This window comes from Rhopilema esculentum, chromosome 11, assembly GCF_057945365.1.
Source record: "Rhopilema esculentum isolate cy_ngs chromosome 11, ASM5794536v1, whole genome shotgun sequence".
Lineage (NCBI taxonomy): Eukaryota > Metazoa > Cnidaria > Scyphozoa > Rhizostomeae > Rhizostomatidae > Rhopilema > Rhopilema esculentum.
The window spans coordinates 14,426,753-14,453,953 of NC_142825.1; the positions used below are offsets into that span (position 1 = coordinate 14,426,753).

Below are 27,201 nucleotides of genomic sequence, written 5' to 3' on the forward strand. Positions count from 1 at the left end.
GCGATATTATCAAGGAACTGAGCCCTGCCTATAAACGTGTTACCTTTGTTAACCTTTCTATGAGTGCCCTTGGCATTCTGGGAACCTCATCTACCTCTCTCTCCGACATGCTACATCAACTCAATTTTGACTCAAATCAAACTAAATCCATCTTGATGAAACTCATGAACATTTCTTTCCGCTGCACCTACTATATCTTCTGTCGTCGAAACAAACCATGGCTAAGCCCCGAACTGATTGACTTCTAAATATTGTAATGCAGTTGAGCCAATTATATGATGCCTGTGAAAGCGAGTCGTATAATTGTAAATTTAACATGTGTTCAATGAAAATGAGATGTTTAAAAAAAATTATTATTAATATTATTATTATTATTATTATGCTGATGTACACAGTTCTGATGTTATAACTGGCTTGTTCTTGATGTTTCTTGAAATCGGATCAATACCCATGATCTTAGATCTCGAGAACTTTTCTCAACACTCTTGCAGTTCCTAAAAGTACAGATTTTTGTATTAGTTTTATCTGCGTCTTGACTCCAATTTCCTTGATGTAGTTGCTCAAATTTCGTGTTACTGTTCCAAGGGCTCCCAAGACAATAGGAATAACTTTTGCTTTCACTTTCCATAATCTTTCCACTTCTCTCTTTAATTCGTCATACTTTTCGATTTTCTCTATCTCTTTTTCAGCTATTCTCACATCTCCCGGGACTGCAACATCAATGATGTAACACTTCCTTTCTTTCTTATTGACAACCACTATGTCAGGTCTCCTTGCCTGGATTTCATTGTCTGTTTGAATATTGACATCCCAGAGAATCTTTACATTTGTTGTTTCTACCACTCCATCTGGTTGATGTTCGTACCATTTATTTCCACAATCTATGTCATACAGGCGACAGACATCCCAATGGAGGGCTTTCGCTACACAGTCATGTCTACGTTTATACTCTCTCTGTGCCATTTTTGGGCATTCACTGACAATGTGGCTTATTGTTTCCTCTTTCTGATTACACATTCTACATTTCGAGTCCCTCTGCGTCTTATCGATGTTTGCTTTAATTGCATTTGTTCGCAATGACTGGGTCTGCGCCGCCATTATCAGTCCTTCAGTCTCCTTTTTCAATTCCCCGTCCCGGAGCCATCCCCATGACTCTGGGTCATTTATTTCTTTTGTCTGCCTGAAAAACTGTCCATGTAACGCCTTTTCTTCTAGCTCTGATCGCCTCTCTTCTCTTCTTCGCTTCTTGAAATCTTTCTCTGACACTCTTTCTCCTGCCTCGCATCTCACTGATGACAATATCCTCTCTTTGCTATCCTGAACATAGTTTTCAAGCCCCAAAATTGCGAGCTGAACACAATCCTCAATTTCTACAAGTCCTCGTCCTCCTTCTTTACGGGGTAGGTAGAGTCTTGCTACACTATCTCTTGGATGCAGTGATCTGTACATATTCATCATTTTACGAGTACCCCGATCTATTTCTTTCAGCTCATCCTTTCTCCAGTCAACGAAAGGTGCCGTGTATCTCATCATTGAAACAGCCCAAGTGTTTATGGCAGTTATCATATTGCCTCCATTAAGCTTAGATTTCAGTATCTTTTTCACTCTTCTCTTATATTCTTTCTTTAGACTTTCTTTCATCTTTTCACCTAATACTTGATCAGCTTCCATAACTCTAAGGTATTTATAACCATTTTCCTCGTGTATAGACCTAATGATTTCCTTATTTGGTAAGTCAATGCCATTAGACTCGACTACTTTCCCTCGCTTCATAACCAACACTGCACATTTTTCTACTCCAAATTCCATACCTATATCATTACTAACAACTCTGACAGACTGTATCAATGCATCTAGTCCACTTTCATTCTTCGCATAAAGTTTGATGTCATCCATGAACATTAAATGATTTATCTGCTCTCCATTTGAACTGAACTTATAGGACGCTTTCATTTTACGCAGTACTAACGTTAGTGGTATCATAGCAATCACAAACATTAATGGTGATTGTAAGAATATCCGGTATATAACAACGAAAGAACACCCGAGTTCGAACTTCAATACTCCATTTCATAATCTCACGCATAACATAATATAACATAACATAACGAACCGGGCGCATGCCCAACATAACATAGATACGAGGCTAATAACGTCACACCTTTCCTCCAACAAAAGAATAAACGGAACAGTAAGATAATAAAAATAATTGTTTTTAAAGTTTGCTAATCAGAAGTTGTGGCCAGTGAGGTAGTCCGGCCGAATTACTTTCCTGCCACTCCTTGTCGTTACTGGCTGGTAAAAGTTCAATTGCCTGTGATCAAATCTGGTCTCAGCAGGTCTGGCGGCTGCTGTCTTTTCTTCAGTAGCATCAGGTCGTGAGTGAGGTGACTCTTGCGGATCAAATTGCTCCATTTCAGATTGGTGATCTTCATAAGGTCGAGCCACTGCTTCTCGTTCCTTTCTGGGGAAAATGATTGAATCTTCTTCATCTGCAAAGAAAGGCTCTTTGGTTTGACGTAGAAACTTTCTGTTTCGTCTGAAGATTCTTCCATCTTCGGTTTTTACATTATAAGATCTTACACCAACTTGCTCTATGACACATCCTTTGGTCCAGCGGCCTGTTCTGTCGGAATTTCTTGGCTTTATCCGGACTACATCATCTTTCTTTAATGCACTTAGCTCCCTTGCGCCTCTGTTATAATACTTTGATTGTATCTCTTTCCTCTTTCGAAGTTTTTCTTGGACACCAGTGACAACCTTTGGTTTAAGGAGCTTCTTCGATATGGGAAGCAGTGTTTTAGCTCGTCTGCTAAACATACGCTGCGAAGGAGAGCTTTCCATCCCCTCAGACGGCGTGTTTCGCCATTCTAGTAGCACAAGATAGAAGTCATTGCCAGATTCAGTCGCTTTTTTCATTAGCATCTTTGCAGTTTTGACGGCATTTTCTGCTTTGCCATTACTCTGTGCGTACTCTGGCGAGCTTAGCTCGGTGGTAAATTCATATTCCTTGGCAAAATCCTGAAATTCTTTAGAGGAGAAAGGTACGTTGTCACTCATGAGCGTATCTGGTATGCCATGAGTAGAGAAGTGTCGCTTGAGCTTCTTCTTAATTTCCCCAGCAGTTTTGTAAAATAGACGATCTATCTCAAAGTAGTTGGAGTAGCAATCCACAGTACAGAGGAAGTCTTTGTTGTTGACTGTGAAAATGTCAGCAGCAATTATTTGCCAGGGGCGGCTTGGGATTTCACGAGGAATAAGGGGCTCTCTGGTCTGGTTGTTTTGGAATGTGTTACAGATTTCACATTTCGAGATGAAGTCGATAAGATCTTTGTTCATGCCAGGCCAGTAAACTGCTTCTCTGGCTCTTCTGAGGCAGCTCTGTATTCCTGTGTGTGTTACATGCAGTTTATCCCGGATCTTTTTGCGCAGTGTTTCTGGAACAACTGCTCTCTGACCCTTGAATATTACGTCATCCTGTGTTGCTAGCTCGTCTCTAATTGAGAAGTAAGGATGAATACATCGAGGAAGGGTATCTTTTCTTTCTGGCCACCCCTTCAAAATTATTTCTTTCAGTGCTTGTAAAGTGCTGTCACATTTGGTTTCTCGCTGTATTTCCTTCAGCTGTGGCTCAGAGATGGGGAGATAATTTGACATGTGGATAGTTTCGACTTCTTCTTCAGTTGCGGACTTTTGTGTCTCACTTGTCGGCAGGTATGCACGAGAGAGTGTGTCTGCTAGAACAATTTCTTTGCCAGGTTTATAGCAGATTTTAACATCGTATGATTGCAATCTTAGTAACAACCTTTGCAGTCTCTTTGGAGCAGAGGCGAGTGGTTTGCTGACGATTGAGACAAGTGGTTTGTGATCCGTCCAAAGTGTTATCTCTCTGCCATAGACATAGGTATGGTGATGTTCCACTCCAAATACTTGTGCAAGCAGCTCCTTCTCTATTTGGCTGTAATTTTGCTCTGCAGGGGTGAGGGCTCTGCTTGCATATGACACGGGACGTCCCTCTTGCATGAGCACGAAACCAAGCCCCTTTGATGATGCATCAGCCTGGCCTTCTGTTGCTGCCTTATGGTCAAAATACTTTAGAACTGGTGCCTCACAAATTGCTTTTTGTATGTCAGCAAAAGACTTGTCATGATCTTTTCTCCATACCCATGGTGCATCTTTGTGGGTCAAACTTCTCAGAGGTTCGCATATTTCAGATAGTCTGGGAAGAAACTTGGCCAGGTATTTTACCATGCCAATGAACCTTTGTACACCAGCGACATCTTTCGGCTTGCTCATCTTTGTGATGGCTTCAACTTTTGCGGGGTCTATTTTAAGACCATTCTGTGTTAGGGTATGACCAATGAAGGAAACTTCATCGCATTTGAACTTGAATTTGTCCTTGTTCAGCTTGATGTTTTTTTGTTGACAACGTTTCAAAAGTGCCACCATGTTCATGTCATGATTTTTGACAGCTTCTTCGTAAGTTTCTCCTCTTCCGGTAACAAGAGCATCGTCAGCGACTGCATACACCCCAGATAGGCCTTCAATGCACTGATCAAATTTGTGTTGAAAATGTTCTGAAGCTGGTTTAATTCCAAATGGCATCCTGAGGTACCTCCAACGCCCCCATGGTGTCTGGAACGTTGTGAGCATGCTTGATTCTTCATCGAGCTCTATTTGAAGGTACCCTTCCTTCAGGTCAATTTTGCTGAATACCTTGACACCTTCTAGCTCTGGTAGCACATCCTCAATGAGCGGTAAAGGATAATGACTTCTTTTCAATGCTTTGTTGAGGTGTTGTGGATCGATGCACACCCTCAGTTTCCCATTTGGTTTTTCTGCAATGACGAGATTTGATACCCAATCTGTTGGACTTGTAACTTTCTGAATGACATGAAGATTTTCCAGCCTTTCCAATTCAGCCTTGAGTTTTGCTTTAAGAGCGATTGGTACTCTGCGAGGCGGCATGACAACAGGGGTTTGTGACTCATCAACATCTAAGTGCAATTTGCCTGGCATGTGACCCAGACCTTCAAAGACATCTCCAAAACGGTTCTCTATATCTGCAATACTGAGTGGAGCCACTGCGGTGGTCGATAAGACTGTTTCCATGACAACCGTTGGTTGTGCCTGTTGATGTGTGCTGTTTGAAGCAATACTGTTAGAGCTAACATTATCCACATTTGCGTTAAAGATATTAGCATAATTAACTGTCAGAAGTCCCATCTTTTGTGCTGCATTTGCTCCTAATAATGGTACATAGTCACCTTTTACAACAACAAATCTGACAGTGTACTCAGTCTGGATCTTTGGGTTTACTACCTTAAGTTTACAAATACCATTTATCGGTAATAAGGCTTGGCTGTACAGGCGCAAAGAGTGATCCGATTTTTCAACTTTTGTGCCTGGAGGAACGAAGTGTTCTGGAAGGACATTACAGGTAGCACCTGAGTCAATTTGAAAACTAATTTGCCTGCCTTTTATAATCATGGAGGCAAAAATTTTGTTCTTAGGAGGGGACTGGGACACAGCATTTATTGCCAGATTATTTTTGGGTGAAATTTCAACAATAAGAATTTCATCATCACTTGAAGTGTTTTCTTCCTTCACTGCATATATTTTGGCTTTAGAAAATGTATCTCTCATACCTGGTGATTTCTTCAAGCTGCACTTCTCAACAAAATGGTTTCTCTTACCACAACCAGAACAATATCTGCCAAAGGCTGGGCAACTCTCTTTGTTTCTTTTATGGCTACGCCCACAAAATTTGCAGTCGGAAATAAAACCTCTTGTGTCTCCAGTGGTCTTCCTCGGGCTGCTTTGCTTTCCAACATAATGGGCCATGAGGTCTTGACTATCATCTTGGCCAGCCATTATTTTTGCTTGAGCAGTAGTTGTTTCTGTGGCCCTGCATAAGTCAATGCATTTAGATAATGAGAGTTTTGGTTCTTGCAGTAGCTTACGTCGCACAGCATTGTTGTGAATGCCACAAACAATTCGGTCTCGTATCAACTCATCATTAAGTGGTCCAAATGCACATGTGGCTGCGAGGGCACGCAAAGAAGCCGCATAAGTTTCAATTGACTCTGTAGGGCCCTGTGTACAATTATTGAATTTATACCGTTCGTAAATCACATTTGTTTCTCCAATACAGTAAGTATTCCATAATTCGAAAATTCGCTCAATGTTTTGACGTTCACCTTCCTCCTGGTACGGAAGTGAATTGTGTATTCGAAGAGCTTCCGGTCCTATGCAAGTGATGAAAGCAGCCACTCGAAAATTGTCTGGTTTAGACTTCAAATTCGTAACAGTTTCGTACGCATCATAGATTTGCTTCCATTGCTTCCAATTCTCTGCCAAATTCCCTTCTAAACTTAATCGTGGGGGTAATGGCACGTTAGATATGAACGCCGATGTTCCGCTATTTCCTTCAGAGGAAGCACTAGGCCCAGGCACGATTGGATCCGGATCTGTCATCGCGAAACAAGAACCAGCAAAACAATCATTTACCTCCTAAACATCAAAGATGGGTGTTTCACCTGACACCATGTAAGAATATCCGGTATATAACAACGAAAGAACACCCGAGTTCGAACTTCAATACTCCATTTCATAATCTCACGCATAACATAATATAACATAACATAACGAACCGGGCGCATGCCCAACATAACATAGATACGAGGCTAATAACGTCACAGTGATAAACTGTCTCCTTGGAAAATTCCTCTGGCAAATTTTACCTCACCAATCGCTTCCCCACAAGATGTCAACATGGTGCTCCATTCCTTCATACTGTTGGTCAGCAAATTTTTTACATTCTCTGCAGCTCCAAACATGTTCAAACATTCCTTCAACCATGAATGTGGGATTAGATCATAAGCTTTTCTATAATCCAGCCAGCCCATTGCAATATTCTTCTTTCTTTGCTTCACTTCCTTCATGATTTTCTTGTCAATATACAATTGGTCTAAGCACCCCCTACATCCTTTCCTCGATCCCTTTTGTTCTTCTGGTAATACATTCTTAGCCTCCATAAAAGAATAAATCTCACCTGCCAATATTCCTGTCAACAATTTCCAGCACATAGCGAGGCACGTTATTGGACGATAATTACTAGGCACCCTTCCTTTTTGTGGATCTTTGACTATCAAAACTGTTCTTCCTTTAGTCATCCATTTTGGTACATTTCCTTTCCTCAAGCACTCGTTGAGCTGCAATGTAATTCTCCCATGCAGATTAGTAAATCTTTTCAACCAGAAGCCCTGAACTAAGTCAGGTCCTGGTGATTTCCAATTTGGCATTTTATTAACAACCTTTTCTACCTTTTCCCTGGTAATCACAACATCATTTTGCCTGTCAATTTTAATTTCCTCCTTCAAGTCCTGCAGCCATTCTGCGTTTTCATTGTGCCGTGTTGGTTTGCTCCATATATCCTTCCAAAATTCCATAGTTTCTTCCTTTTCAGGTCGTACTTCATTTCTCTCTCCGCCATTCAATTCATCATAGAACCGACTTTGGTTTTCCCGAAACAGTCGATTCTGTCTAAATTGATCGATTCTAGCTTGATATCTTGTAATTTTTCCTGATTTAGCTGTAATCCTTTGTTTTAGTTCTTCACTTACTGTTATGAGACCCTTTTCTTTTAACCAATACTTTCTCTGTAACTGTTCTTGAAATCTTGTCTTAATTGTTTTCCCTTTTCTTAACTCTTCAACTCGGCTTAAATCTTTCCTCAAGTATTTTACTTGCTTCTGCAACCTTCTTTTCCACATAGGTTCTCCTTGCCTCTTCTTTCTAGTGATCTTTACACCTAATCTCTCAGTTGTAACAACTGATGCTGCATATAACAAATCATTGGTCGCGGTGATATTTTCGCTTCTTATTTTACCCAGCAAGCTATTCATCTTTTCAATTTCTATTTTGACAGAACTTTTATTTAGACCTCTCAGAGCAGGTAGCTTTGTCCTTTCAGGTTGGTGTAGTACTTCAAAAAGCCTCTCAGCGATCGCTATTTCCTCGTCTGAAAATTCCTCATCGTCAAAATTTCTAGCACCATTTTCAGCTGCTCCTGTCTCATTATTCTGCTGTACATTATCATCATATTCTATTTGTATTTCTTCGCGTCTGTTGTTAGCATCGCTTTCCACACTTTCACCCTGGCTTTCATCGTCACCTCTGTTGCCTTCAATTGTTTTCTGTCTCTTGATCTCCTCCATCTCTAACTCTGTTATCCAACCCTTCAGTCTTATTTGCCTAACTTGGTCTAGCAGTCTTTGCTCTGATACCTGAGCAAGATTTCTACTTCTCCAGATATTTACCATACGTTTCCGGTAACCCCTCTTATTTGGCTCGCTCGCGACATAGCACTCCATCACTGTTCTGTTATCTTCTCTCGTCCACTGATTTCTAGTTCTACTCCTCACAGTTGATTCCGCAGTAGCATGATATCGACCGAGGCTGGCCTGCGTAGCACCACCACCCCTGCCGGACGCGACAGCTTCACCTGTGGATCCACTCCCGTTGACGTCGTTCTCTATGTTATTTTCAGAATTAATCATCATTTTCTTTTGAAGATGAGGTTGTGGTTTTGCATCACCAACAAAGCAGTATTTTTATCGTGACACCATCACTAGGTGGGTCGCCGACCAGGGCTGAAGAGTCCCCCCTACCCATGAGACAGACTAGCCCCCGCCGGACGACAACCCGGTATTTCACGGCCTCGGGGAGAGCTAACAGGTAGTATACCTTGCTCAAGGGTGACCTGGAGGTAGTAGTGGCAAAGGGTAACCTCATTCTCCCACGTCAAAACTCCACTACCGGATGTAGTTTTTTGTCATACCCAGGACAAATTATTATTATTATTATTATTATTATTATTATTATTGTAATTTATTATTGTAATTATTATTATTAAATCTGTAAACGAATCACCCCACACATATCCAATGAGATTGCTTTTTGGCAGCGTGCCTTCCTGCCCGATCGTGACAGACAGGAATTGATTTTTAGTTTGAAAGCTGCAATGGATGATTTCAGACACTTAAGTACAAAGTTTTGTGCAGTTTTTGTGGATTTTGCGGATGCGTTTGGGAGCATTGAGCATAGTTTCCTTTTTGAAACTCTCCGGGAATTTGACAATCCTTTGATTTATTGTTGCTTGGTCGAAGATATATACCGTTACTCTTCGTTTTCTGTGATTTGTGGGTTTGAATTGAGTAAAGAGTTCAATATAATCAGAGGAACAAAGACAGGTGACCCTTTGAGTGCACTTTTATTCATATTGGTGATTGACAGAGTATGCAAGCCTATGGTAAGAGAGGATGTTATCAGGCAGGGTATCGAAGATGAAAGAAGGATTAATCCATGTCCATTGCAAGCTTTTGCGGATGATGTTGTTGTTGTCAGTTATGACGTAACGATTATAAATGAGATGTTTGATATCGGACAAGTTGCTATGAAGATAGCAGGTTTAGAAGTGAAACCCAGTAAATGTGCAGTTATGTATGCAAGGAGGTCTGGGAATAACTGGTACAAAGGCAAGGCAGATAAAAAGCCAACTGTGTCAATTCAAGGAAATGTCATCGAAGTTTATCCCCGTGACAAGTCCTATAAGTATCTTGGAAAGTCTCTCTCACTTTCCGGAGAAGATGCTGTGCAAGTGTATGAAGTTATAGAAAGTTATAAAGATTTATTGGAAAAAATAACAAGCTGCAAATTGCCCCTTGCTCTAAAGGCTAGTGCTTTAAATAACTTGGCTCTCGCGAAGATTCTCCACCATTTTTACAATACAAGGTTTACAGAGGAGCAGTTGGAACTCATGGAAAAGTCCTTGGTGAAGGCAGTTCGAAATATGTACGATTTGTATGAAACAACAACACAGCTAATCATCTCTTACCACTCGAGCACGGAGGGATTGGAGTTAAGCGTGTGTCAGATGTGTATAGGTCAACAAGGGTTGCATTTCTCATTAAGATGTTGAATCATCCCCAATTACAGTTCAAGAACATTGCACGTCAATCCCTTAATTTGGATATGGAAAAACGGAAAGTTGCTTCAACAGATAATGATATGAACTTTCTTGGGTTTGAGATTAGTGAAGACGGCTACCTGAATAGTCGTACCAAATTTGGGTGTCAATCAGATTGGCCAGATCTTCTGAGATATGCTAGAAAGCTAGATGTTTCCATTGAGTTCAGGCAAGGAAAGGCTGGAGTAATTATTAATGGTGAATTTTTTGATGAAGGTGCTCCACTTCAGAAGTTGCTATTCAAACAGACAGTTAATCGAGATTTGCAAAAAGCAAAGCAATTGTCAGTTCAAGGCCACTTTCTCTGCATGACTGATGTTCAGTTGAAATCCTCCCATTCAATTTTTTACAACTGGAAAGTAAGCGATTTACTGGTGAAGTTTGCAATAAAAGCACGGTTGAGTCTACTTGCAACAAACTTCACAAAGCATGTATGGAATCGTGATAATGACCCTTCTTGCCCCTTTTGCCATCAGCACACGGAAAGTGTCGCACATCTGATGAATGGATGTAGAGAGTTTCACAACTTTTATAGTCGACGTCACAATCGAATTGCTGACAAAATATTTGAGGTGATCTCAGGAAGTATAAGTGGTTTCCAGTTTCATGCAAACAAACTTGCAGAATCAATAATAACGGAATATGGTGATGAATTACAGCGTATTACGCATCGTAAACCTGACATCATTATCATTGACAATCAGTCACGTAAATGTATTATCTTAGAGGTGACTGTCTGCTACGATCTGTATTTTGAGCAAGCACTGAACACCAAAGAGAAACGGTATCAGCCGCTGTGCAGTCTGCTGCAGTCGTTAGGTTGGGAGGTGGATTTGAAAGTGCTTTGCTTTGGCTCACTTGGTTGCATCAAAAAGGATGTTTGGACTGTTATGAGATCATTGTCAGTAGATAAGTTGATTGTAAAGAGCACATTACAGTGGTGCTCGGTATCAAATTTGATAATGGCCAACTATATATGGAGACACAGGGTTAAGAAGTTATTCATGTGAATCTATTTTCGCTCGGCCCTTGCGTATGATCAGATACAATAAGTTCTATATTACATTTTCACATTGAATGACTTCTAAATCTTGTGTCTCACTGTTTATATGAAGTGATTATGTATGTGGTGGATAACACAAGCCTAGTAGACATACCTTTTATGTTAACTGAGCTTTTAGCTCGGACACTAGGGCAAATACGAATATTATTATTATTATTATTATTATTATTCAAATGTGTCTCTTTTGTGAATCTTTCTATGAGCTCTCTTGGCATCTTTGGCAATTCCTGCATCTCCTTCTTCAAAATGTGTGACTCTCTCTCCATCGATCAACAACAAAAACGGTATCTCATCTCTAAACTTTCCAGCATTGCCATCCGTACTACGTACTACATATTTTGTTGCAAAAATAAACAATGGACAAATCCGGAATTACATCTGTTTTAATTTTGGTTGTTTTATTTTTCTCAGTTTTTCCTTTTACCTTACGATTGTTATAATTTTTTTTCTTGTAAAACCAGGCTAGCCAATTGCAAATTACCTTGTAATAGTGAGATTTGTAATTGTAGTTTAAGTTGAATTGAAAATGAAATGTTTCCATTATTATTATTATTATTATTATTATTATTATTATTATTATTATTATTATTATTATTATTATTATTATTATTCCGTTGAGCGGTAGCGTGCGGACGCTTCTGTACACGGCTCCTGTTTGACTGCGACTTACTACGCCTGGATTTAATTTATTGCAATTTATTTACTACAAATCGATGCATAACAGTTCGAGGACTCTGGAAATACAATGATTCGCTCGTCTATCGTTTATCTTTTGATTTTATTCGTGATTTGTTCGTTCTGTGAAAAGGATTTTAGTTCGTTAGGCCGGCATGCATGGCGTTGCAAGCGAAGGGTTCAAACCAATCATACTGGTCCCAGTGGGAGCATTAACATTCCGCTCATTGACTCCGGAAATCGCGATGCAGCCATTAACAACGAAAGCTGTGTAAAATGTTCTTGCGGCAAGTCATGCAAAGGGATAAAGGGCCTCCGCATACATCAAAGGAACTGCAGAGTCATTAGAGGCTTTGATGAAGAGCAATTGTTTGAGGTTATAAACGATGCTGACCTTGAGAATAACGACAGTCACACCGATATTTCCCTTGGGGATTATTTCGAAAACAAGCCGGGAATTCGTCTTCCAAGGTCTGACCAGGAATGGCTGTTAGCTAACCAATATTTCCACTCTGTCTTTTCAAGTATTTCTGTTGATGCGTCAACGGTTGATCGTGTTATCCAATTAATGAACGAAACCATCTACAATTACTTTAAAGAAACCTGTGGAACAATGGAATGCTGCAACGAAGATCTCAAAGAAAAATACTCCAATTTCACTGCCAAGAACTTGAAAAAAGAACTCAGAAATTTGAAACATTCTAATGCTCCTTTAATTGAAATTAAGTTTGTCTCTAACCTTCTTCGCAATAAAATCAAAAAACACATCTCAGCCTCTAAATCTTCCAATATAACAAACCACGACCGTTACATTTCCAAAAATTTCTGGAATTACGTCAAACGCACTCTACAATATGAAACTTCAGCTCTTCCAACTTTTTCTGCTGCAGGATGTACCGAATACTTTGTCAAAACATTTTCTGCCATCGCCCCTAACAAACATTTCACCATTCCTTCATGGATCCCTACTTTCAATGAATCATCTTATTCATTTGATCTAGAGCCACCTAGTTACAAAACCATTACCTCTATCATAAGGCGTATGAAAGCTTCTACTTCTCCCTGTCCTCTTGATAAGATATCCATCATCTGTTTCAAACGAAGTCCCTATCTTCGTTCTTTTCTTACTGAAATAATTCGTGTTGTCTGGCTTTCAGGTAAGGTACCATCCGAATGGAAAAAGGCCTCCACTATCTTGATTCACAAAAAAGACAGCACAGACGATCCATCAAATTTCAGGCCAATCACTTTAGAATCGGTGCCCTTAAAAATATTCACTTCTTGCTTACGTGACTCCCTCTTCACTTTTCTGAAACACAATGGCTTCATCGAGCACCAAATCCAAAAAGGCTTCACCTCAAAAGTATCAGGTACATTAGAGCACACAGCAATGATGAGCCATTTAATAAATAAAGCTCGCATTAAGCAACGACTTTTAGTGGTATCTTTGTTGGATCTTAAAAACGCCTTTGGTGAAGTTCACCACAAGCTGATACCAGCTATTTTTGCTTACCATCATATACCTTCGGAAATTCAATCATTGATCTCAAGCTTATATCTAGACTTTAAGACCTGTATCATAACCGATAAATTCCAAACCCCTGCAATTCCCGTTCGCCGCGGCGTATTACAAGGTGACTGCCTCAGCCCCCTTCTTTTCAACCTTTGCTTCAACACGTTCATACAATACATCAAATCAGATAAATATAAGCAGCTTGGTTTCTCCCCCCACCATAGTAATGACCGCATGTTTCAGCCAGTACACTGGTTTCAGTTTGCTGATGATGCTGCTGTTGTTACCAGTGGAGAAAAGGAGAACCAACTCTTATTAAACTGCTTTACCAGATGGTGCCAATGGGCAAACTTCATAATCAGGGTTGACAAATGTGTTACCTTTGGTGTCAAGAAACACTCTACGCGATCCCTCCAATTTCAACCGAAACTTTTCATCTGTAACCAAATAGTGCCTGCTGTCAAAAATGGCGATTCCTTTAAGTATCTTGGTCGTTTCTTCGATTTTGAAATGAGTAACCAAGATTATAAATCTAAACTCGTTTCTCTTTTCTCTACTCTTATGAAGGATATTGACGACTTACCTCTCCATCCTAAAAACAAACTGCTATTATACCATCGTTATGTTCTGTCAAAAGTTTCATGGCATTTTACTGTTGCAGATCTACCAAAGACTTGGGTTGTCCAAAACCTAGACAATCTCGTTTCCAATTACATTCGCCAGTGGCTTGATCTTCCTGTTTCTGCAACATTGAGTGGAATAATCCTCTCAAAAAATCAGTTTGGCCTAAATCTACAACTGCCTTCTGTCAAATTTACGCAATGCCAAACTGTCTGTCGCAATGCCCTAAAATCTTATCCTAATATTGACATTCAAACCCTATGGAAAAACACCAGTCATGGCACGAACCTTCAGTACGACATCTATCGTAATACTAAAGAGGTATTAAAGGCTGTCAAATCAGACAAAAGCCTTTGTGTTTTCTACTCATAATTTCTTATCAGTCTCTTCCCGTGCTGCTTTAGTAATTAAAAGTGGATGAAATCAAACAAAGAACGTCTCTCTCAAAACTTACCATCTCAGGGAGCTACAATTACCTTCCTACTGAAACATTCACTGGAAAAGCTGAACGGTATTTGGTCAAGTACACAGAGCAATTTGCCTAGTAACATCTTTAACTTTACCATCAAGTATCTTAACAACACTCTTCCAACTCGTAAAAATCTGCTGAAATGGAACCTTAGTCAAACATCTGACTGTGAATTCTGTCTTCTTCCAGAAACACTTCTACACGTTGTTGCTGGATGCAAAGTGTACCTTGACCAAGGCCGCTATACTTGGCGTCATAATTCTGCATTAAACTTTCTAGCCACTTCCTTCCAAGCAATAAATGGGTCTTCTCTCTACGCAGATTTACCAGGCTTTCTTTCCCCTTCTATCATAACTGGAGATCAACTACGGCCTGACTTACTTCTCAAAACTAAGGAAAACTGTCTGTACGTTTTAGAGCTAACAATAGGCTTTGAAACAAATCTCAACTGCAATGCTGTCAGAAAGTCAGAGAAATATGCCACCCTCGTATCAGACTTAAAACGTCGGTTTAAGTCAGTCTCGTTTGTCAATCTTTCCATCAGTTCACTCGGTATTTTTGGCGAATCCTGCAGCTCATTCATCGACATGTGTGACTCTTTGTCCATTGATCATCAACAGAAACGCTACCTCATCTCCAAACTTACAAGCATCTCCATTCGCACCACATACTATATATTCTGCTGTAGAAACAAAACTTGGACTAATCCAGAGCTACTTCCCTTTTAACATTTTTTTTTTCTTTCTTCATTACTACGATTGTAATAGTTTTTATTTTGTAAACACAGGCTAGCCAGTTACAAATTACCTTGTAATAGTGAGATTTGTAATTGTAGTTTTAACAGGAATTCAAAATGAAAAGTTTCCACCACCTATTACATATTTTGCTGTAGGAACAAAACATGGACTAACCCAGAGCTACTCCCCTTTTAACGTTTTTTTTTTCTTTTCTCTTTACTACGATTGTAATAGTCTTATTTTGTAAAAACAGGCTAGCCAGTTACAAATTACCTTTGTAATAGTGAAATTTGTAATTGTAGTTTTAACTGGAATTCAAAATGAAAAGTTTCCATTATTATTATTATTATTATTATTATTATTATCTATCACTGTCCAACATGCTCAAACAAATCGATTCCCAGCCTCTACATGCAGAAAATAAGTTGCTTCTTTATCACAATTTTGTTCTTTCTAAAATCTCCTGGAACCTTACTGTAGCAGATCTCTCAAAGACGTGAGTTGTTGAGAATCTTGACAACCTCGTATCCAAATACATCCGCCAATGGCTCGACCTCCCAATAAGTGTTACCTTGAGTAGCATTATTCTTTCTAAAAACCAGTTTGGACTCAGCCTAACTTTACCATCCACCAAATTACTACAGTGTCAAACAGTTTTACGCAACGCAATGATATCTTCACCAAACGTTAACATTCGCTCTTTATGGGAAATGACAGCAGTAGCACAAATATACAATATGATATATATATAGGAACACCAAAGAGGCATTAAAGGCTGTCCAGCATGAGCATGAAGATCGTCTGCAAAACATCCTAACCTCCCAAGGATCTTTATTATCACATCTCTTTAATCAGAATCTTCCACAAATAAACAAACTTTGGTCCAAGGTGCAAAGTAGCATGCCTCAGAATATTTTCAATTTCACCATAAGGTACCTGAACAATACCCTGCCCACACAGAAAAACCTGAAAAATGGAATTTGAGCCAGACCTCTGTTTTCTGCCAGAAACCCTCTTTCACGTTGTTGCTGGCTGCAAAACATATCTGGAACAAGGCCGATACACCTGGCGACATAACTCTATCCTAATCTTTCTAGCTACGTCACTAAAAGCTGTCAATGAATCTACCATCTACGCTGATACACCTGGCTTTCTTTCACCATCAATCATAAGTGGAGAAAACCTTCGCCTTGATCTTCTCTTGAGGACTAACAACAATTTGCTTGCCATGAATTTAAAGAATTTAGCAACAAATACGGATTCGAACATATTACCACCTCTCTGCATTTCCCGCGTGCCAATGGATTCATTAAGAGAATTGTAGGAACTGTTAAAATGATTTTCACCAAGTGTCGAGAAACAGGATCGGATCCTCATCTCGCTTTGCTAACATATAGAGCCACACCCCTCTCTTCCTAACTTCCATCTATGCTTTGTAAAGATATACTTGGAGAAAAACATCAAATGTTGCCTCTCGATAATAGCTAGGCAGAAGACCATTACATACCTTGGGTTTCAGATGGAAAAAGCAATGAAATAATGAGGCACGCTTACCAAAGTAACATACAATTAGAGTTGACATGGTCTAGATGTTTGAAATACATTTGCTTCAGACATGGACTCGGGAACATATGGCAGAACCGAATTAAGACCTTCGGATCCATTGGCGCTGCACACGTGTTACACCAACGGATAATAGATTGTTCCGATCAAAATACTCTCTCGATGTTGAAAAATCAACCGAAAATGAAAACATACTGTACCTTTTAAACTTTATTTAAGATTGAAAAATATATTTCAAGTGTGAAGAGTATTGAAAGGAGAACTTCATAGACCAAAAAAGAATCCAGAAGAGAGAATATGCACTAAATGCAACATTTTAGAAGATGAAATTCATTGCTTGATGGAATGCGATATACATAGGGAAATCAGGGACGACTTTTTGAACAAATCGAACATCAGCACCCTATCTTTAGTCTTATGAACAATAAAGATCGGTTCATTTATTTAATGCAGAATGATGACCCTAATTCAAGTCCTCTGATACAAAGCTTTACTGTGAATTGTGCAAAAGCTTTATACGACCTAAAAAGTTCACTGAACACAGCCCCAAATGTACAACCTTTATGATTTATTTTTATTTGCCTTATTTGTAGTCGTAGTCACGTTATTTTAGACATATGTTACTGTTCATTCGTATTGTTTCATTTAGTTTGTTTTAGTTAGTTCGTCAGTAGCTGCTTAAATATACAAGTTGTCTTGTACTAAGCCATTGATGGAAAAATGAAAATCTTGAAATCTTGAAAAAATCTCATCTCCAACTGAATTGCTATCAGCCAGGCAGTACAGAGCTTTACTCTTAAGAAACCCATCATAAGGGGAGAAGATGTTTGTATAAACCTTACCCAAATAAAAGATTCCTCCGCATCCCAGTACAACCAACACACTCGTCCACTTCTACCCCTCGCAGCAGGTCAAGATGTGAGAGTGCGAAACCCAACAACTGGCACATGGGATCCTGCTCAAATTGCCGCTCCAGCTAAACAGCTCCGCCCCTATATAGTCAATACTAACACGGGCCAGTTACGAAGGAACAGGAAAGATATCAGAACCACACGCAAAAGCTTACGCCACCAGCAACACAAGAAACAACGGTTAACCCATCTACTTTCCATTCTCCCATAACTGCTCCCACTCCCATTGTAGAGACAAACGCATCTCCATCTACAATAGCCACTAACTTGAGTCCATCTACTAACACAGCAGTAAGACGTTCTACAAGGACAATTAGAAAGCCAGACAAATTGGACTTGTAACCCCAAAAATTTATAAAAAAGCGGATGTTCTGTTATTATGTTATTGTGTAGTGTTATGCCATATTACTTTGACCTAATTCACATATAACAATAGTAAGTCTCGTTTGCGAATTAATCCTAACGCTGCGTGTTTCCATGCTTCAATCCTCAATGGGAGCACAGCGAGAAATATGACAATAATGAGCACAAACAAACTCATGTTAACATTTTTAGACAAATTAGAATTGAAGGAATGTTTTCCTTTTTTCCTTCTGGATATTTTACCTTTGGCAGCACAATTTCAAAATTACTGTCTGATGTACAAATATTATTCTAACCATTGCATATGCTACCTTATATATGTTAAATGTACTTTACTTTAGCTAATTGTTTTATTTCAATGAATACAAAGTACAGTACTTTGGGAAATTTTCAAAAGAAAAGACACACGCAACAGGAAACTAACCTTAATTCAGCACGTAAAATCATCCAATCTGTTGTTCAAATCCATTTGCTTGTTAGAAATCAAGGTCTATCATTAGATAAATTCACTACAGCAGCAAATTCCATCGAGAGGAAAAGCTAAATCTTGAATTTTCAACACAGACTAATTTCAACATGAAGATTCCAAATCTATGATCCATTTTTGTCAAATGTAAAAATATATAAATTGCCCGGATCAGAGAATTGGCCCGACTGAAGAGTATCAGGAAATTGCATTTCTTTTTTAACTTTTTGTAGAATCCAGTATGCACGGATACCATGCTTATAAAGGTTCACCAGTTTTCATTGGAGAGTGTAGGAAATTGTGAGCGCTCCTTCCTATCTCTCTCTCTCTCTCTCTCTCTCTCTCTCTCTCTCTCTCTCTCTCTCTCTCTCTCTCTCTCTCTCTCTCTCTCTCTCTCTCTCTCTCTCTCTCTCTCTCTCTCTCTCTCTCTCTCTCTCTCTTTCTTTTGTATATAGTTGTTGTTGTTGCGATTGCATTCAGTTGAATAGAAGATTTCTTGCTTACGAACTCGAAGGGAACGACGTGATCTATATTTCAAAAAGAACTCTCGATAGATGCGAACGCCAATCACGAGGAAAGAAGATCGATGGAACGATTCACGTAAAGAACAATATTTAGAATAGAACTAAATCAAGACCTTGATGGACCGAGGTGACTTCGTTAAAATTCTTACGTTATTTCTTCTCTCTGGACGTTAATTCTTCTCTCTGATTAATAATTCGTGGTTGTTTATGTCATTATATTCGCTGATGTTTATACTTTATCTTGCATTTAAATTCGAATAAGAAATTATACAGTCCTCTTACTTTGATATAGAACTTGATCTTCAAGACGAATGAACCTATATGGTAATTCTAACCTGCCAAGTAAATAGATCTTAACTATTTACATCTTAGTAGTGATTCCTGGCAGGTAATTCTCTAAATGGTCCACCGAGACGGATTTTGATATCTATTTTTCATGAATCTCATGATATTTCTCGACTCTTTCGGAATTAGGTCTCTGTTTGTGTTTATTTCTTGTTTGCGTTGCGCCTAATGGCAACTCAAGGTGAAAGCGCCACAGTTTCCGAAGCTACCCCTCGCGACCCTTCTCAAGGAAATCCCGTTTCAAGGCTAAAAAGAATTCGAGGAGGATATCGGGCACATGTAACAAAAACGTTTTCGGAAGCAAGGATCCTTTTAGAAGAGGAAGTTTCTACCGTTTTAAATGTTGACAAAATTCTTACGAAATTGAAAGATAAAGAAAAACTCTTGAGTAAAATCGATAAAGAAATTTTTCTCTTAATTTCTGAAGACGAAGTGGAACAAGAAGTAATTGACTGTGAAGATTTGAAATCCGAAATACAATCATTTGTTATTGAACTTGAAGCACGAAAGTTGGAAATTTCGACATACAGTTATGGTTCTCAAAATGCTCAAGCCGCTAGCCCTAGTCCTTCGTTTGCTAGTTCTGATATGCCAAAATTGCCAAAACTTCAATTGCCAAAATTTTCGGGAGATCCAAAAAAGTGGCAGGAATGGTGGGACTCTTTTCAAGTAATCCACGAGAATGCTTCTCTTTCAGACGTGAATAAATTTCGCCATCTTAAAACCCTGTTAGAAGGCCCAGCCGCCACTGCCATCTCCGGAATTCAGCCAACTAACGCGAATTATAGCGAGGCAGTTGAACTATTGCAGAATAGATTTGCTCAAAGGCAGTTAATAATAAATGCGCATATGGAGGTTCTGTTGAATCTGAAACAAGTTTCATCTGAAAGGGATGTAAGGGGATTGAGAAAACTGTACGATACAATTGAAACGAATACGCGCAGTCTTAAAACTCTTGGAGTTGATTTTCAGCATTATGGAGCTCTATTGATTCCAGTTATAATGTCAAAAATTCCGGAAGATATTCGCTTTGCAATAACTAAATCTCAGGGAAAGGATGAATGGGTGCTGGATAAACTCTTAGAAACTTTTCAAACCGAATTAGAAGTAAGAGAACAATGTTCCGTTAAGTTGGACACGACGTATTCTCCAAGCTCACACGGCTTTGCGCCAAGACCTGCTCGCAACTCTATGCCTACGGCCGCTGCACTCTTGAATAACGGGGGCAAAGTCACTTGCATATTCTGCAAGGGGTCTCACCCTTCAGCGAGATGCACTGTGGTGTCCGAACCTCATCATCATCATCAGTAACGGAAGGGTCAAGGCTGACCCGCCGTGGCACACGCAATGGTTGTCCGCCAAGTGTCCTTGTCTTGCGCCTTCCGAAGCAGCTCGGCCATGGTCATTCCCAGTAAATCTTCCACGTCGTTCTCCAGTTTCCTTCGTGGTCTTCCTCGTTTCCTCTTTCCGTCTACCATTCCCGAAAGAATGTCATTTCCCAAGCCTTTACTTCTCGCAACATGGCCAATAAAAGATAACTTCCTTTTGTTGATGCTGTTTATGAGGGTTGCTTGGCCGATCCTTTCCAGGACCCATTCGTTCGTTTTCCTTTCTCTCCAACTTATACGCATAATTCTTCTGTAACACCATATCTCGAAGGACGTCAGTCTGTTCCTGTCACATTTCTTGAGGACCCAACATTCACATCCATAAGTTGCTACAGGAAATACTAGCGTATGGAGGATTCGGATTTTTGATTGGAGTGTGATCGAGCGGTCTTTCCAAATGTTGCTGAGGCTTACTACTGCACTTCTTGCTATGGCCAACCTTCTTCTGATTTCTTTGCTGTCATTGCAATCGTTAGTAAAGTTTGCACCGAGATAAATAAAATTATCCACTGTTTCAATGACTTCGCCGTTAACAGCAAGATCTCGCATTTCCATGTTGTCTGGATCACCAGCCATCTTCATGACTTTCGTCTTCTGCGTGTTTAGCATCAGTCCTGCCTGCTCGAACCTAATGCGCGTAAAAACGTCCTTTCAAAACAAGGAAGGTGCTTTGTTTGTTTAAAACGGGGACATTTGTCTAGAAATTGTTCTAGTCAAATCCATTGTTTCGTATGCCGACAAAGACATCATGCCAGCATTTGCACTGCGCAAAGAAATACCCCCGGACAGTTCGACACGCCAGAGGCACAGCCAGAACGGAACAGCAATATATCTGGGAATTCACAACTTCGCAGAATTCAATCAACGCCCACTGCGCAACGAAGGGACAATATTGGCCAGTCCACGGTTTCAATGTACGTCGATTCAAGAGGCTCTGTTCTTTTGCAAACAGCAAAGGGGTTTATTTCTTCCGTTAACAGGCCAAATTATCATAAAATCCCAAGAATGATTTTCGACTCAGGCAGTCAAAGATCTTATATTACAAAAGAGTTAAAAGACTGTCTAGGCCTGCCCACCATTCGAAAGGAAACCCTTGAAATTACACTCTTTGGGTCAGAACAAGGAAAAGTAGAGACTCTTGACGTCACACAATTTTGTGTAAGAAGCCCGTACAATGATTTAAGCGTGTATGTTACGGCTTATGTTGTACCAAAAGTGAGTGCCCCCCTGACAAATCAGGCAATCAATTTCGCTTCGACATAATACCCGCATCTTTCAGGGTTGATGCTAGCGGATTACCCAGCTACAGCTGATGACGAATTGTTCCTCCACATTTTAATTGGTTCAGACTACTACTGGCAATTCATGACCGGCCGGACAGCACGGGGGGAAGCAAGGAGGTCCAATCGGATTAGAATCTACCTTAGGGTGGATTCTCTCAGGGCCTATTCCAAACTGTCCAGAAGTTTCAAAAACTCAAACAAATTTGACACAGACGCATCTTTTGCGAATATCTGCTGAAGTCAAGCAGGAAAACTCTATGGAAAAAACATTAGAAACAGAATTATCCAAATTTTGGGATTTGGAAGCCCTGGGAATTTCCCCTACAGAGGAAACTCTTTATGAAAATTTCAGCCAGGAAATCTCGTTTTCTGAGGGAAGATATGAAGTGAAATTGCCATGGAAGGCAAACCACCCTCTGTTGCCAGACAATTACGCGCTCAGTAAACGCCGCCTCGAAGGTCAGTTCAGGAAGTTAAAGGCCTCACCAGACCTCTTGAATTTATATGACGCAATTATCAAGCTACAAGAAGAACAAGGAATTATTGAAAGAGTGATGCCTACAGAAGAAAGTGAAGCAGGGAAAACGCACTACTTGCCTCATCACCCTGTTGTAAGAAAGGACAAAACCACAACAAAGGTTTGCGTAGTATATGATGCTTCTGCTGCTAACAGTACAGGGATATCATTAAACAGCTGTTTGTATCCTGGTCCGTGTCTGCTAAAAACAGTTGCAGAGATATTAATAAGATTTTGCGCAAACCCAATCGCCCTTATCGCCGATATCAAAAAGGCATTCTTGATGATTGCAGTTCATAAGAATGATCGAGATGTCCTGAGATTCTTGTGGTATCAGGATGTGAATAAAACTGATCTAGAGCAAGTGACATACAGATTTTGCAGAGTGGTGTTCGGGGTTACTTGCAGTCCTTTTTTGTTGAACGTGACGTTAAAGCATCACATTGAAAAGTATGCCAATGAACACCCTGAAGTTTGCTCCAAACTAATCAGCTCTCTCTACGCCGATGACGTCAGTACGGGGGGCCATAGCATTGAAGAGAGTTTCAAGTTTTATGAAATTTCTAAAGAGATAATGAAACAAGGCGGTTTTAATCTTCGAAAATGGCACTCAAATTCAGAAGAACTCACAGAAAAAATCGCAGAATTAGAGAAACAGCAACAATGTAAAGAAACAGATGAAGAAGTTGTTTTAGAAGAAGATGAATCATTTGCGAAGACAACGATAAGTGAGCCATTTGCACAGAGAAATACACAACAAAAGATTTTAGGCCTAAACTGGGACAGTAAGGAAGACAAACTCATTTTCGACTTTTCACAGCTTGTCGCAGTCTCAAAAAATGTATCTGTAACAAAACGAAGCGTACTTAGCCTAATTGCCAAGATATTTGATCCATTGGGGCTCATATCTCCTATCACTTCCATGTTAAAGGTTTTCATACAAAAGCTATTCAGGCTAAAACTAAGTTGGGACGAAATTCTCCCAGAAAATCTATTCAACGAATGGACAGCTATGATGTCAGAGATCACTAAAGTTCACCTGATAGCAGTACCACGATATTACTTCGGAATTATTCAAAGCAAGCCGACGAAAATAGAGCTCTTTGGGTTTTGTGATGCTTCATCAATCGCTTTTGCAGCACTTGTATATGCCAAAATCACATCTTGTGGACAGTCGTCTATACAACTGGTTTGTTCAAAGACGCGTGTTGCTCCCCTTGCTAAACATTCAATACCACGCCTCGAGCTTCTTTCTTGTTTGATATTAGCAAGGTTAATCAGCACTGTACAAAATTCATTCAGTCCACTTTTCAACGTCGATATCATGCAATGTTGGACAGACTCTCTCGCGGCGAAATACTGGATAAAGGGTGTGAGCAAATATTGGAAACTATTTGTAGAAAATCGCGTCCAAGAGATTCGAAAGTTGGTCGACCATCAGCTGTGGTCACATTGTCCAGGCAGCCAGAATCCAGCAGACATTCCGACGCGTGAAATGAATGTGGAGCAGTTCAAACAAAACACGATTTGGTGGAATGGACCAAAATGGCTTTTAGGTACTGAAAGAGAATGGCCTAATTCTTCAATATCGGACACGCTACCACAGGAGTGTTTAGATGAAATGAAACATCCGCAAAGGACCGAAAAAACAGCAGTTCTCAAGACTACGGTCACAGCACCAAGTATTCGAAACTTCATTGACTACGATCGTTTCAGTGACTACCAAAAACTTCTCAGAGTTACTGCATACGTATTACGATTTATACGGAATTGCCGAAATAAAGTTCGCGGAAATCAAGAAGAGCTTTCAGTAGAGGAAATCAATGATGCAGAAATCATAATCATACGTGAAGCTCAAGGCTCTTTCGACGAAGCCCATCTCAAGAAAATCGAGAACACTCTTGGCACATTTGTAGACAGTAACATGCTTATTCGTTGTGAAGGTCGTTTAAAAAACTCAAGCTTACCCTTCGATAGCAGACATCCTATTTTGGTGCCGAGACATCACAAGATAACTAGTCTGCTCATTCTTAGTTGCCACGACAAGGTTATGCATAATGGCACAAAGGAAACTCTCGCCGAACTACGCTCACGTTTCTGGATCATCAAAGGTCGACAGGTAGTAAAAATGATCCTGAGGAAATGCATTAATTGCAAAAGGATACAAGGGCTTTCGTATGGTGCTCCGAGTCAAAGTCAGCTACCAGACTTCGCAGGTCCACTGTACATAAAGTCCAGCTCTTCACCATCAAGGAAGGTCTATTTAGCCCTTTTCACGTGCGGGATTTCACGAGCCGTGCATCTAGAAGTAGTTCCAGACCTTTCTACAAGCGCCTTTCTTCGTTGTTTCAAGAGATTTGTTAGCAGACGTGGAACGCCAAGTATTATCGTTACTGATAACGCCAAGACATTTAAGGCTGCTTCCAAACAATTACAGGCTATGTTAAAATCCACAGAAGTGCGAACATATTGCAATTCATGAAGAATAAAGTGGTACTTCAATCTCGCTAAGGCACCGTGGTGTGGTGGGTTTTATGAACGGCTAATAAGAGGTTTCAAGTCATGTTTGAAAAAATGCATCGGACAAGCAAGGCTAACATACGACGAGCTTACCACAGTTGTGACGGAAATCGAGGCAGTATTTAACTCAAGACCACTGACGTACCTTTACGAAAATGAGCTCGAGGAGGCTTTGACGCCATCACACCTACTCGTAGGACGAAGATTGTTAAGTCTATTAGAAACACCCCAAGAAGATGATGACGATGGTGGCTACGGAGAGCAAGAGGATGTAGCTAGGAGAAGACAGAGGTATCTGAACACGGTCTTAGATAACTACTGGAGACGATGGAAGCGTGAATATTTAGTAGATCTTAGAGAATATCACCGTATAGAGATTAAAAAGAGTCACGTTCCCGAAATCAGTGAAGGCGACATAGTTTCGATAGAAGATGGAAATCGCACAAATAGAGCTACCTGGAAACTAGGAAAGGTCGAGGCCGTCAAGAAAGGGCAAGGCGAGGTGATTCGAGGAGCCCGCGTACGTTTAGCTAATGCTAACTTCATCGACCGTCCGATTCAAAAACTGTACCCTATAGAAGTAAATCAAAGACGCACAGTAACCGAAGTCGAGGACGTAGATCACAAAACAGATGAAAGACCAAAGCGAAAAGCCGCCATGATAGCGAAGGAGCGAATCGATATTATTGACCAGCTCGACTATCTTATGTGAACCTTGAATGAACGCTGGCCAAAGGGGGAGTGTATGAAATTGTGAGCGCTCCTTCCTATCTCTCTCTCTCTCTCTCTCTCTCTCTCTCTCTCTCTCTCTCTCTCTCTCTCTCTCTCTCTCTCTCTCTCTCTCTCTCTCTCTCTCTCTCTCTCTCTTTCTTTTGTATATAGTTGTTGTTGTTGCGATTGCATTCAGTTGAATAGAAGATTTCTTGCTTACGAACTCGAAGGGAACGACGTGATCTATATCTCAAAAAGAACTCTCGATAGATGCGATCGCCAATCACGAGGAAAGAAGATCGATGGAACGATTCGCGTAAAGAACAATATTTAGAATAGAACTAAATCAAGACCTTGATGGACCGTGGTGACTTCGTTAAAATTCTTACGTTATTTCTTCTCTCTGGACGTTAATTCTTCTCTCTGATTAATAATTCGTGGTTGTTTATGTCATTATATTCGCTGATGTTTATACTTTATCTTGCATTTAAATTCGAATAAGAAATTATACAGTCCTCTTACTTTGATATAGAACTTGATCTTCAAGACGAATGAACCTATATGGTAATTCTAACCTGCCAAGTAAATAGATCTTAACTATTTACATCTTAGTAGTGATTCCTGGCAGGTAATTCTCTAAAGAGAGGTTATTAAGTGTGAAATTGAGGTTGACAATGAACATGACAAATTTGCTGTCATTGTGAGGAATTACGAAGAGAAAACCATCGGGCATGTGCCTGTTGACTTATGAAGATTTTTCACAGATATTTGGTTGATTTCAGGGAAACTGAAGCAGAATACAATGCAGGGCTTGGTAAGGGGCTGGAACTCCCAGTTGATTACAAGTTTGTTTGAAATCAGAGGAATCTTGAGAGGGTTTCAAGAAATTTGAGGAAAATCAATGAAAAACTGAACATCGCTAATAAAAGAAAATCAGATTTATCTTTCAGATATATAAAGTGATCCTTTGGAATTATGAATAAAGAGCTGTGTAGATTTTTATCCAAAAATGGTGTTAAGCAAATACAGCTTTCAATTAATTTGATTTTACTTGTTTGAGTTCAATCAGTTTATTTCACAAATTAGATAGGAGCCTCCCCAAAAATATGAACCTACAGTGAATATCAGCCTGAGAAAGGTTCTTGTTTAGAGGATACATTTTTATAAATTTCAGCCTGAAGGTTCTTAAAACATGAGGTTCTTATAGACAGAACGTTGTCAGTCACCTGTTTTGTCTTACGCGACAAAAAAAGAATTGACACTCACGATTCTGATTGGTTTTGAACAGAGTAGCAGACAGCCGTATGACCAAACTGGTCCTTCAAAGACGAATCAGCCCCATTTTCAAGCATGAGTCGGACTATTTTAGGAGTGCCTTCATATGATACTGCCATCAGTAAGGTCCTGTAAGAAATGGCATTACATTGTTTTGCAGCTGTAAGCTTAAAGAGATATTCATTGACAAAGTTGTACAACCAAGACAGCAAGATTCAGATTCATAC

The 27,201-nt window shown here is 39.9% G+C and overlaps 3 protein-coding genes across 3 annotated transcripts; 2 read left to right on the forward strand and 1 right to left on the reverse strand.

Moving 5' to 3' along the window:
* Nucleotides 1–344: 344 nt before the first annotated feature.
* On the reverse strand, nucleotides 345–2,002 carry LOC148959060 (uncharacterized). The gene has a single exon (XM_089111190.1). It carries the CDS (start codon nucleotides 1,996–1,998, stop codon nucleotides 457–459), a length of 1,542 nt encoding a protein of 513 aa, XP_088967316.1. The 5' UTR covers nucleotides 1,999–2,002; the 3' UTR covers nucleotides 345–456.
* A 16,745-nt stretch (nucleotides 2,003–18,747) lies between these two features.
* LOC148959061 (uncharacterized) lies at nucleotides 18,748–22,073 on the forward strand. Its single transcript, XM_089111347.1, has 2 exons — nucleotides 18,748–20,571; nucleotides 21,297–22,073. The coding sequence occupies exons 1-2, from the start codon at nucleotides 19,449–19,451 to the stop codon at nucleotides 21,929–21,931; spliced, it is 1,758 nt and encodes a 585-aa protein (XP_088967473.1). The 5' UTR covers nucleotides 18,748–19,448; the 3' UTR covers nucleotides 21,932–22,073.
* A 5-nt stretch (nucleotides 22,074–22,078) lies between these two features.
* On the forward strand, nucleotides 22,079–25,700 carry LOC148959062 (uncharacterized). The gene is made up of 2 exons (XM_089111437.1): nucleotides 22,079–24,857; nucleotides 24,981–25,700. Exons 1-2 carry the CDS (start codon nucleotides 22,209–22,211, stop codon nucleotides 25,698–25,700), a joined length of 3,369 nt encoding a protein of 1,122 aa, XP_088967563.1. The 5' UTR covers nucleotides 22,079–22,208.
* Nucleotides 25,701–27,201: the final 1,501 nt, after the last annotated feature.